Here is an 11,716-nt window from a genome sequence, read left to right on the forward strand (position 1 = left end):
ATATATATATATATATATATATATATATATATATATATATATATATATTATAATAAAAAACATATTATATAATGTAATATATAATATAATAGCTATATTATTACATAATTGTACATAATAAATATTTTATTTAATATTTCAAGATGGTAATCTCGCACAACCATGAAATTGGCTAAAAGTTTAAAAGCAAGGAAGAGTTTTATTCTTGATTTAACATAAGTTAAATAACAAAAATCAACCACTTTGTCATATTTTCTTTATGTATTTTATTAAAAAGTTCTTGTTAGTGAACATTTTAGTAGGGCTCATCTGTAATTTTGTATGAAATCAATCAGACTTCATTATTCCGAGATCAAGCCAGTGTTTTTGTTGCGTCGTTTTGTTTCTTAGAAACGTCTAGACTAATTTGCTAACCTTTTAGGTCTTGAGATTCAAAAATGGAAAGGAAATTGTTGAGACGTAATTTCAGACAACATAAAGAAATTTTCCAATGCTTTCATGCAGACAAAGAAATGATCTGAGGCGCTCTGTTATTAGCAAAGCGTTTCGGCCTCTGACAGACAAAGAAAACACTCGCAGCGAGGAGGAGAAGCATTTTGAATATGGTAAAGAGGGTGCAGAAATGCACTTTTGTTCTCGCTGAACGAATGTTTGCTTATTCGAGATGGGGGATTTTTCTCAGTAGAGGCATTTTTACTCTGTTATACAAGCACGATTGATTTTTTTTTTTTTGGCCATTTGTGCAGAACCGCATTACATATTTCATGCACACGTCCATTTCTCTTTCTCTCTGGTTCAGAAAGATGTCGGATTAACGAGGAGCTTGTGTGTGCTTTCAGGGGATAAACAAGACAAACGCGTCGCTCCAGATCAACAGCGTCCTCTAGTGGAACTTTCAGTATACACCCTCACAGAGATGAGATGATCACAAATAAAATGTGTTTTATTTTTATTTCACATGTTGGTCCATTTTCCTTTTTTTCACCCATGAACCATTGGCTTGTCTCCATATCAAAATAAAATACATATACACTATATTGGCAAAAGTTCTGGGACGTCTGCCTTTACATGCACATGAATGTAATATGGAGTTGTCTCCCGCCCTTTGCAGCTATAACAGCTTCAACTCTTCTGGGAAGGCTTTCCACAAGGTTTAGGAGTGTGTTTATGGGAAATTTTTTGACCATTCCTCTTGAAGTGCATTTGTGAGGTCAGGCACTGATGTTGGACGAGAAGGTCTGGCTTGCAGTCTCCGCTCTAATTCATCCCCAAGGTGTTCTATCGGGTTGAGGTCAGGACTCTGTACAGGACAGTCAAGTTCCTCCACACCAAACTCACTCATCCATGTCTTTATGGACCTTGCTTTGTGCACTGGTTTGCAGTCATGTTGGAACAGGAAGGGGTCATCCCCAAACTGTTCCCACAAAGAGCATGAAATTGTCCAAAATGTCTCCGTATGAAGTAAATGAGTCTGGAAATCTGCTTGCAGACAATCAGCACAGGACAAATTGTCCTTTTTCTGCTAAAAACACAAACCCATTAGAGGAGAAACCAAACCAGATTATGTCAGAAATATAATCTTTTTCGAGCCAAATATATAATAAAATTTCAGCCTCATTTACATGAATTCTTAGCCTCTTGAATTTCAGGTCTGTCCCAAAAAAAAAAACATCTAGTCATTTGCATGGAATTTGCATAATTTACAATCGCACGCTTCGCAGAATATGGAGAATGTTCTTGATTTTTTAATGAAATCATTTGCATGTCTGTTTATCAATACTTGCAGTTCATAACCATCTCATCAAGCTTAAAAAGGTGTAAAAAGCTACTCGGATTCTGTCCTGGGGAAAATCTGGATGGTCTCGCCGGTCTTGAGCTGCAAAGCGACTCGCTGGAGCTGCCACCTGCAGAGAACAGAGAACGTTCCAGGTAAGTAAGTGAGTACATAAGTAAGTGAGAAAGAAAGAAAGAAAGAAAGAAAGAAAGAAAGAAAGAAAGAAAGAAAGAAAGAAAGAAAGAAAGAAAGAAAGAAAGAAAGAAAGAAAGAAAGAAAGAAAGAAAGAAAGAAAGAAAGAAAGAAAGAAAGAAAGAAAGAAAGAAAGAAAGAAATGATCCATGCAGATCGAGAGAACAGGTAGCTAAAGAGGCGGGATACAGAACTGAAGTGAGCAGGAATTTGAGGTATTTTCATAAAATGGGGTGAGATTATGGGATTCCTGGGATCAGGACTCTTAAATGTGTGTGTGTGTTATTTTGGAAAGAAAAAACCCCTGTTGAACAAAACTGAGACCAAAAAAACACTAAAAAAAAAACAAGTTTTGGTGAAAATTTAGAAACCATACATATTCAAGGTCAAGCTTTGATCAAGTGTAAGGTGAGAAAAAAACAAAACACAAGCCCAATCGATTCGGCTTGGAATCAGACACCGGCTCTCAGGAGGTCCTCATCATCACCATCTAAACAAGGAAGAGCATATGTATATGCTCTGTATGAAGGACAGTTTTCAAAGTGCTTGAGCAGCTCTGAAGGACACAAGGAATTTGATGAAATTTCCAGAAAGCTGTCAGTTCAGAGCGAAACACACTTCCCGTATCTCAAGCGGTCAGTTAATAATCTCTAATCCAGTACAACGTCCTGGACATTATGGGTCCAATTCTTCTTCTTTTGTAACATCATGGTTTGATGTTTTCTCTTGTAGCTGCCTGAGAATTTACCTACAAAGTCAGAGGGAGGAGGAGATGTTTGCATCGTGAAAGTTTGAATGGGGGGGGGGGAATGGAAATGGAATGTAAATTTCAAGATGTCAAACATGAAGTGTGGGTGTAGCCGGCAATGAGAGAACGATCCAAAACATAAGGCAAATGAACGGAAAAAGAAAAGGAGCTCAAACGAATATGTTGTTCTAGAGGTTAGAAAGAAGGGGGGGGGGAGGCGTGTCGAATTCAGCACCTGTGAACAAGCGTCTGAGGAACATAACACGTCAAATAATGGCTCAGTAGGAAGGATACGGTCCTGGGGGTGTACAAACTTTTACACTTCACTCAAACCTACAAGACGTTTCTACTGATTTCACCCCGATTTGCTCTCTTTAAATATTTCTAAAGCGTAGCCTAGACACGTGTGGAAGTGAGATGAGAAAGATTTCAGAAACGAGATGCTCTTGTTTCCATAGTAACACATTCAATAGCAGCGTAAACCATATGATATAATAAAATGTAGGCTAGATCATATCGCGAACTTTTCCAGTCAGAAGACGTTTATTTAGTGTTGAGCTTTCCGTAATGAAATGTTTTTTCTGTACAAGAACCTGCATGTGTTCAGAAACTTGTTCTGTCTCCTTCTAACCCAGAGTTTGTCAATATATTTGATTTGATGTCTTCTCAACCTTTGAGTTTTTTTTTCTGTATGTCGCGTCTACTTTTCTACACCTGCTGCCTTTCAACCCTCATTTTATAAACACCTCACGATATCGTCACGTTCCTGTAGCGGTCTTTGTTATTGAAGGACGTAGAAGTGGCGTACCTGTTCATAACAGCGTCTCTGCTGGATGCTGTGTACAGGTAGCCTCCGGTCTTCGGTCCAGTCACAGGGATTTTAAGCTTAAAAGAATAAAAAGCACAATATTCAATACGTTTTAAATTTAAAATGTAGTACCACAGTACCAATGTTTTCCAATAAATACAATGTTTTTATTCAGCTACAAACCTCTTAAGTCATATTTACGAGTCAGTAAGTCGTAATTACAACATCAGGTGCGTTCCAGATACTTTGTGCAAAGCAAATTACAAAAAAAATACAGCAAGTTTTTTTTTTTATTTTACTTTGGTAAATGAATACCAAAGAACAAGAATGTGGTTTGTGTTTTCAATATTTTTAATCATTTTACGACGCTTATTGTGGCGTCTTATATCGTATTTTGTGTTTTAATTAAAAAATTTTAATTAACTGTTACATTGTCATTACGTTTATTCCGCCATGTTTTCTTACAGACACACCCTCAACTCTGAAATCAAAGAAAATCCCGACTTTCATACTCGTAATTACGACATTGTGGTGGTGTTTCACTCGTAAACTCGTCTTTATTTCCTGCTTTTAGTCGTACAGCTTGTACGCTTGAAACAGCCTGTAAAAGCTTGTACAGCTTGAAAAAAGAAAACTGAAAGGTTATGGACTGTATCAATGGACCGGATACTGGAGACTCTTTCCAGCAAAAGAATATCTAATATAATAAATTATATTAGAACGCGTTAATTAATACACCTGTGTTCTAACCAATCGGAATCGAGAATTTAAAAGCACTTTGAGACAACGAGGGAAAAAAACCAAAAGCAAACTAGTGCACAAAGCAAGCTCCATAAAGACATGGATGAGTGAGTTTGGTGTGGAGGAACTTGACTGGCCTGCACAGAGAGAGTCCTGACCTCAACACCATAGAACACCTTTGGGATGAATTAGCACAGAGACTGTGAGCCAGGCCAAAACTGGGACGTCTGCCTTTACATGCACATGAATGTAATATGGGGTTTCCCGCCCTTTGCAGCTATAACAGCTTCAACTCTTCTGGGAAACCTTTCCACAAGGTTTAGGAGTGTGTTTATGGGAATTTTTGACCTTTCCACTAGAATCGCATTTGTGAGGTCAGGCACTGATGTTGGACGAGAAGGTCTGGCTCACAGTCTCCGCTCTAATTCATCCCAAAGGTGTTCTATGGGGTTGAGGTCAGGACTCTGTGCAGGCCAGTCAAGTTCCTCCACACCAAACACGCTCATCCATGTCTTTATGGACCTTGCTTTGTGCACTGGTGTGCAGTCATGTTGGAACAGGAAGGGGTCATCCCCAAACTTTTCCCACAAAGAGCATGAAATTGTCCAAAATGTCTTGGTATGAAGCTGAAGCATTAAGAGATTCTTTCACCGGAACTAAGGGTCCGAGCCCAACCCCTGAATTAAATGATTTAGAGGGGTGTTAAAATATTAGTTAAAACTCCTTTTTTAGTCAACTCCAAAACAGACACACAGAAAAAAAAAGACTGACCTGGGCGATGGCGTGATCGACGCGGTTGTACCGATCGGTGAGATGGATGTTGTGGATTTTTAAAGGCGGAGCTCCCAGGTTGGCCATCGCCGTGGAGTGATCGTTTAGCTGCTCGACTGCTGACTGATAGTACTCAGATTTGGCAAAGTTTTCTAAACAAAACAGATGGGACCTTTTTTTAGGCAACATTAAATTAATAACCCAGATTTGTTGATGCCATGCAATCGTGTATCAGCTCCATGCAAACATTAGCAAGCAAGTATATGAAACCCAAACCACAAATCTCATCATGTTCAGCTGTCTTTTATTTGCTTGCAATGACTCATGGGTAATGGGTTCTGATTCAGTCAGCTATTCTGTTTGGATTTGGAATGAAGAAAAAAGCCAGCAATGTTTCAGAATGTTTCTTTTCACTGATACTGGAGACTCCTTCCAAACCAACTCACAAAAAAAAACAAAAAACAAATTATAAACAAGTCGTATGTCGTCGTAACTGTTCTGGAAGTCTGAGCTGATGTGGGGAAAGCGGCTTTAAACCACTCACTCTGCATGAGGTAGTACATCATCCCGCAGCCTCCGCCAGTAACCACAGTGACAAAGATGGTCATCTGCTGCAGGAGATTAGTGGTGCGGCTCATCGTGTTGAAGTTCTCAGGCAGACCTGGTGCAGTGATAAGAAGAGGGCAAGAGACATAACATGATCTTCTAGAAGATCCTGAAACATTCATTTCTCTTTTCCCTGAGTGTTTATGTGTGTTCATTTGATCTAAATTCACTTGTTAGGGTGACATTGCTTTTTTACTGTATGCTATTCATCCTGCCAACTCAAACCACCCCTAGTGTTTTGTATATAAATGCATTTATGCCAGAAGAGATGTCACAATTATTTCCACTTAGCGCGTGCACATTTTCGTGCAACATTCATACAAAAAAACAGTATTTTTTGCTATTCTCTCATAATAACATATTTTTTAATTTCAGCAGTAAATGACCCTGACATTGAATTTAAAAAAAAAAAGGTATACATCAACACGAACCTTGTCTTACATGGGAGCGGACATCTTTGTTTTGAATCCACCAAACTTTATTTTAATCGGTCAAGAGCCACAAACGAAAAAACTATCATATTATCTTACCATTAAAATAGTTTTTAAAAAAGTTTTCCAAAAAAAAAAAACTTAGAATGAGCTCTTTATTAAAATGGCATAAACGCGAGATAAATCTGTAGTCAGTTAACAAGCATTCATCCAGCTAAACAGTAGACTTTGTATTAGCCGAGGTTGCTAACTTGTCCTGAGACGTCTACATGCCCGCCATATTGGTAAGGTCTAGTTTCGATTGTGAGGGAATGCAAGTCTATGGGGACGTCTGGGTCAATTCCGATTAAACCACATATTTGGTTCATTACAAACGCATCTACATTCTTATTTTATGTTAATATACGTTATTGTGGCTGTTTAGACTGAAAAAAAACTTATAAACCAAATCCTGCTAGTCGTGAGCAAAGCAGGATTCGCACTTCGGCTCGACTCGGTTTGGATCGGATCGGCTCGTTCTCTCATGAACACGTGACCGATCGCGTGCAAAACCGTCGTTTTTTGTCACCTACACGATTACTCTGAGAATTTATAACTTAACGATGAACAGTACATAATTAATGATAATATATAAGTAATAATAACAATGTATTTCTTAATCATGGCATTCCATTTACAGCGTAGACAACAATATATATAGTCAAAAAAGGTTAAATAATAAATTAAGTGTAGAAGGGTGTGTGTGTGTTATCAGGTCTTTTACAAACATCTGCCATTTATAACAGAAGGATGTTTTTTTATGCTTAAACTGCATTTTAATCAGATATGAATATTGCATTTAAAACAGTATTTCAAAAAAATAAATAAATAAACACAGCGTCCACCAGACGTATTTCATGAATAGTTGCATTTCTTTATGCCACCAGATGTCACTAGTGTGCAGAGCAGTGCCCTGCATCTGCGCATGCGTCAGTGTGAAGCGCTTCCATAATTTTGCAAGTGTTGTGTAAGTGAAAGTGTACTAAAGCGACCTTACAGATACCGTTCACGTTAAGACCAGACATTTCTGAGGTGAGTGATCATTACATTTCACACAAGAAGAGTTCATTTTTAATAACGAAAGTCTTCACACACACGGCTGTCCTGTGGGTTACTATACTGCACTATATTATGTCTCATACCGTTGTTATAAAATGATCATAGGCTTCAGAAGTATCCCTATTTGTCATTGGTCCACGCTTTTATACGCTAGCAATTGGAAACTAAAGCCAGAGTATGCGTCGTAAAATTTTTTTAATAAACCTGAACCTAAGATGAAGCGGACCTTCGTTGACTCGATGAATCAGTTCTGGAGATTCCTTAGTTTCTTGTTCAATGAATCAGTTGACTCAGTGAATCAGGTTCAGGAGATTCGCTCTTTTCGTGTTCAATGAATCATCTGACTTCATGAATCAAGTTCAAGTGATCCGTTCATCTCTCGTTCAGTGAAGCAGGTTCAGGAGATCCGTTCACCCCTTGTTCAATGAATCAGTTGACTCAGTGAATCAGGTCCAGGAGATTTGTTAATCACTCGTAAAGTGAATCAGGTTCTGGAGATTCCTTATTTTCTTGTTCAGTGAATCAGTTGACTCAGTGAATCAGGTCCAGGGGATTCGTTCATCTCTTGTTCAGTGAATCAGGTTCTGGAGATTCGCTCTTTTCGTGTTCAATGAATCATCTGACTTCATGAATCAAGTTCAAGTGATCCGTTCATCTCTCGTTCAGTGAAGCAGGTTCAGGAGATCCGTTCACCCCTTGTTCAATGAATCAGTTGACTCAGTGAATCAGGTCCAGGGGATTCGTTCATCTCTTGTTCAGTGAATCAGGTTCAGGAGATTCGTTCGTCACTTGTTCAGTGAATCAGGTTCAGGAGATTCGTTCATCACTCGGTCAGTGAAACTGCTGATTCAGTAAATCCTGGTCAGGCGATTTGCTAAATCAGCATTTTCTTCATGCGAGTCAGATCAGTATCACAAGATGCACATTGCATAACATATGTAAAAATGTTCCAGTGCATGCAGTAGTAGTCTTTGGGGTTGTAGTATATTAAAACGATTCTTCTAAACATGGGCATATGAGCAGATTATAAAACATTTACATAGCAAATAGCGTTTTATACGACTCACTGTGTCCGTTTGTTATTTGCACCACAGATCCACATGGATGGTGACTGATAGCGTCTTAGAGCTTATCAAGCGCACACACACACACGTCAGAAACCCAACCACCCTGGTGTCCAGACCCTATTTTAAAGTTTTGTTATTAGTTCCCAAAGACCCAATCTGTACTAACGTTAACAAAAAAAAAGTTCAGGGTTTCTTCACACATACAGGTGAAAATGTTATGAAGGACAGGTAGAAATGTTGAGAAATTAGTTTCAAGTTAGAATTTTTATTTCCTCAGGTACCATGCATGGTTGCGTGGTGGTCGGCGTTGGCATGGCGGGTCAGGCCAGGATCCGAGACCTTCTCACGCCTCTGGCCTCCAGCGCTGCGGAAATCTTCACCCTTAAGGGCTTGGTGTCTAGGTCAGTGTCATTCCATGAAACTCTCCATCCAGCTCAAAATGGTGGAATCTCGAGAAGAGATATAACCAATAAGAGTCATCATGTAAAAATACGTTGAATAAAAATAAATCTGGAATGATGGACAGGTGGTTACCTGGAAACCATGTAGCTGTCTGTATCTAAAGATGAAGGAGGTTTGCCCGACATTTTCAGTGCTCTGATCATGGGTCAGGTGTCACAGATTCTTTTTAACGGCTTTCCTGTGTGTAGGAGGACGCTGGAGAATGTGCAGGGAGTCCAACAGATCTCTCTGGACGAGGCGCTGAGCCGCAGCGACGTTCAGGTGGCCTTCTTGTGCACGGAAAACGCCAGCCATGAAGAGTACATCAGGTGAGACACAGCCTCAGAGGAATAAACCTCTAGCGGGAAGTTTAAATATCGACTTACTTTTATTTTCCCTCAGGAGGTTTCTCGAAGCAGGGAAACACGTGTGTGTGGAGTATCCCATGGTGCTCAGCTACAACGTTGCCACTGACCTCATGGACCAGGCGAAACAGAAGGGTGAGCGAATATTCAATTCTAAAATACGTAAAACGACCCAGCAGCAGAAGAAACAGCACTGAGCGTACGTGGTGTTTCCCGTCTCCAGGTTTGGTCCTGCACGAGGAACACATCGAGCTCCTCACTCCCTCCTTCAAGCAGCTGAAGAAAGATGTAGCCGGAAAGCAGCTGGAAGAAGGAAGCCTGCATTTCACAGGTACGATCACATCTGCACATCTGCAATCTCTCACCTCGGCAGAACCTGACCTCCGTATCGTGTCCCGGTGCAGGAGGTCCACTCAGGAGTGGGTCAGGGTTTCTGGCGTTCAGCGGCATCGCACGCCTCACCTGGCTGGTGGATCTTTTCGGAGAGCTCAGCGTTAAAGCAGCAACGATGGAGGAGGAGCCGGAGAAGAAGCGCTTGCAGATGACGGTCCAACTGCTAACCCAGGAGCAAAAGTGAGTCCACTTTTTGTATTTCAACCCAAACCTGTCTGGGGCTTTGGCTTTCATACCAGAGCCATGATGCTAGCTCATAGCCACCAGATTAGCATCAAGTTTGGTGAATCACACATCCATGACTCTTTTAAGTCAAGTGAATGATCGGTTACCATAGAAACAAATAACATACTGATTTAAAAAACATTTCTTGAAACAATGAGATAATTCAAAATAACATATGAACGAACAGATAAAAACTCAATAAGTGTCGAGTTATTTTGAAATCATGAGATCTCGTGAACGTCTTAAAATAATGATCAAAACAACATAATGTGTAGAAAAATGAGATAGCTCAGTGTTAAACCATCTTTAAATAATGATATAACTCAAAATGAAGTATCTTGAAATGACAGAATAACTAATATATTCTGAAATAACTAAATTTTAACTCAATAACTGTCTAGAAAAATGAGATAACTCACATGATGTTATTTTGAGCTATCTTGAAAGCTATCTTGAGATAACTCAAAATAAAATATCTTGCAATAACAAGATTAGAATTAACCTATTCAGAAATAACAAGAGGACTCAAGAGAACGTCTTGAAATGACAAGATAACCAACCTATCCTGAAGTAATGACATAATTGAATAACAATGAAAATGAGATAATGCCTTGAAATAACAGGATGTTATTTCCAGCTACCTTGAATTAACAAGATAACTCAAAATAGCAACATTTCCTGAAATAATGACATCGTAAGTCAAAAACAAAGCCTGGGGGGGGTGGGGAATGAGATCAGTGTCTTGACTTAACAAGATAACTTCTTGAAAAAACAAGATAACTAACAACGTCCTGAAATAACGATAGAATGGAACGTCTAATAAACAGGAACAGGAACGTCTGATCAACGCCCGATTATTTCGACCAATCAGATTTCACGAGCTCGTCAGCATCGAGGTATAATCTCCTGGAACACTGTCATTTGTACATTACCAGTGAAAAGTTTGGACACACCTTTTAATTCAGTGTTTTTTGTTTAGGGATTTATTTTCTACATTCTTGAACAAGACTGGAGATTTCAAAACTATGAAATAACACACATGGACTTAAGTAATCCATATGTAACGACAACAAAAAACAGTCAGTTGTTATGTTAAGACACGAAGGTCAGGGGTTCTGGAATAGTTCTTGCAAGAACAGTATTGTCAAGTGCATTTGCAAAACCCATCAAGCACCATGATGAAACTGGCTCACATGAAGACCATCCCAGTAAAGCAAGACCAAAACTGACCTCTGCTGCAGAGGAGAAGTTCATTTAGAGTTACCAGCCTCAGAAATCACCAATTAACAGCCCCTCAGATTAGAGGCGTTATGAAGGCTTTACAGAGCATCAGTATCAGACATATCTCAATATCAACTGTTCAAAGGACATTATTGTGGATTTCGGCCGCCTTCAGCATTGTTTTACACTGTAGAAAGAAATAAGCATCAGGAAAGACCATGGGATTAGAAGGTGTGTCCAAACTTTTGACTGGTAGTGTATATACTTGTTCTGCACAGACCCCTGACCTGGATAGAGGAGCACGCTGAAGGCCTGAGCCGCGGCAGAAGCATCCACCTGCGCTTCAGCACCTGCACCATGACTGAGCTGCCGGTCGGCGTCCAGGAGCCCGTGGGATTGTTCATGCAGGACATGGTGCTGTTCGGGAGCAAGCTGCAGGGCTCCATGCCACCAGAACAACTCCAATCCGAGACCAGGAGAATCCTTCACTGCCTCAAGCTGGCTGAGGAGATCCGGAAACTCTGCCAGGACACGACGGGCTGAAAGGAGAAGGCAAAGGGGGCGGGGCCAGAACTTTACACAAATCATTTGTGTAATTTTTTTTTTTGCTCTGGATCATCTATGATGACCTTTTATACACGCTTTGAATTCATGCTAAAGGTCAAAAAGTCACAGTATTAATAATGAGATTAAAAAAAAAAATAACGACAAAGTCTCTGAATGCTTGCTTCTTCTCAAAGACAGCAAAAAAATGTTACATTTGTTGGAGTTTTTTTATATTCCTGAAGCTCCGACACCAATTTAAAACAAGGTCCTGGTGGAAACACTGCATCCA

General features: G+C 39.7%; 2 protein-coding genes across 2 annotated transcripts; one reads left to right on the forward strand and one right to left on the reverse strand.

Annotated features, from left to right (window-relative positions):
• Positions 1-415: 415 nt before the first annotated feature.
• Positions 416-6,297, reverse strand: LOC131355555 (cytochrome c oxidase assembly factor 1 homolog). The gene is made up of 5 exons (XM_058393904.1): positions 6,072-6,297; positions 5,579-5,695; positions 5,035-5,186; positions 3,523-3,599; positions 416-1,904 (listed from the first exon to the last, which is right to left on the reverse strand). Exons 2-5 carry the CDS (start codon positions 5,670-5,672, stop codon positions 1,826-1,828), a joined length of 402 nt encoding a protein of 133 aa, XP_058249887.1. The 5' UTR covers positions 5,673-5,695; positions 6,072-6,297; the 3' UTR covers positions 416-1,825.
• A 715-nt stretch (positions 6,298-7,012) lies between these two features.
• blvra (biliverdin reductase A) lies at positions 7,013-11,596 on the forward strand. Its single transcript, XM_058395281.1, has 7 exons — positions 7,013-7,142; positions 8,514-8,637; positions 8,887-9,006; positions 9,080-9,177; positions 9,266-9,373; positions 9,447-9,615; positions 11,160-11,596. The coding sequence occupies exons 2-7, from the start codon at positions 8,519-8,521 to the stop codon at positions 11,422-11,424; spliced, it is 879 nt and encodes a 292-aa protein (XP_058251264.1). The 5' UTR covers positions 7,013-7,142; positions 8,514-8,518; the 3' UTR covers positions 11,425-11,596.
• The last annotated feature ends 120 nt before the right edge of the window (positions 11,597-11,716 follow it).

The sequence above is a fragment of the Hemibagrus wyckioides genome, linkage group LG07 (genome assembly GCF_019097595.1).
Source record: "Hemibagrus wyckioides isolate EC202008001 linkage group LG07, SWU_Hwy_1.0, whole genome shotgun sequence".
Taxonomy (NCBI): domain Eukaryota; kingdom Metazoa; phylum Chordata; class Actinopteri; order Siluriformes; family Bagridae; genus Hemibagrus; species Hemibagrus wyckioides.

What these genes read in the sequence shown, in the direction of transcription:
- LOC131355555 (XM_058393904.1), bottom strand. Translation starts at nt 5,672, where the DNA reads ATGAGCCGCACCACTAATCTCCTGCAGCAGATGACCATCTTTGTCACT. An exon ending in GATGTACTACCTCATGCAGA is followed by an intron (nt 5,187 to 5,578) that starts GTGAGTGGTTTA and finishes TGTTTTGTTTAG; the next exon opens with AAAACTTTGCCAAATCTGAG. An exon ending in TCGATCACGCCATCGCCCAG is followed by an intron (nt 3,600 to 5,034) that starts GTCAGTCTTTTT and finishes TATTCTTTTAAG; the next exon opens with CTTAAAATCCCTGTGACTGG.
- blvra (XM_058395281.1), top strand. Translation starts at nt 8,519, where the DNA reads ATGCATGGTTGCGTGGTGGTCGGCGTTGGCATGGCGGGTCAGGCCAGG. An exon ending in GGACCAGGCGAAACAGAAGG is followed by an intron (nt 9,178 to 9,265) that starts GTGAGCGAATAT and finishes TCCCGTCTCCAG; the next exon opens with GTTTGGTCCTGCACGAGGAA. An exon ending in AGGAAGCCTGCATTTCACAG is followed by an intron (nt 9,374 to 9,446) that starts GTACGATCACAT and finishes GTCCCGGTGCAG; the next exon opens with GAGGTCCACTCAGGAGTGGG.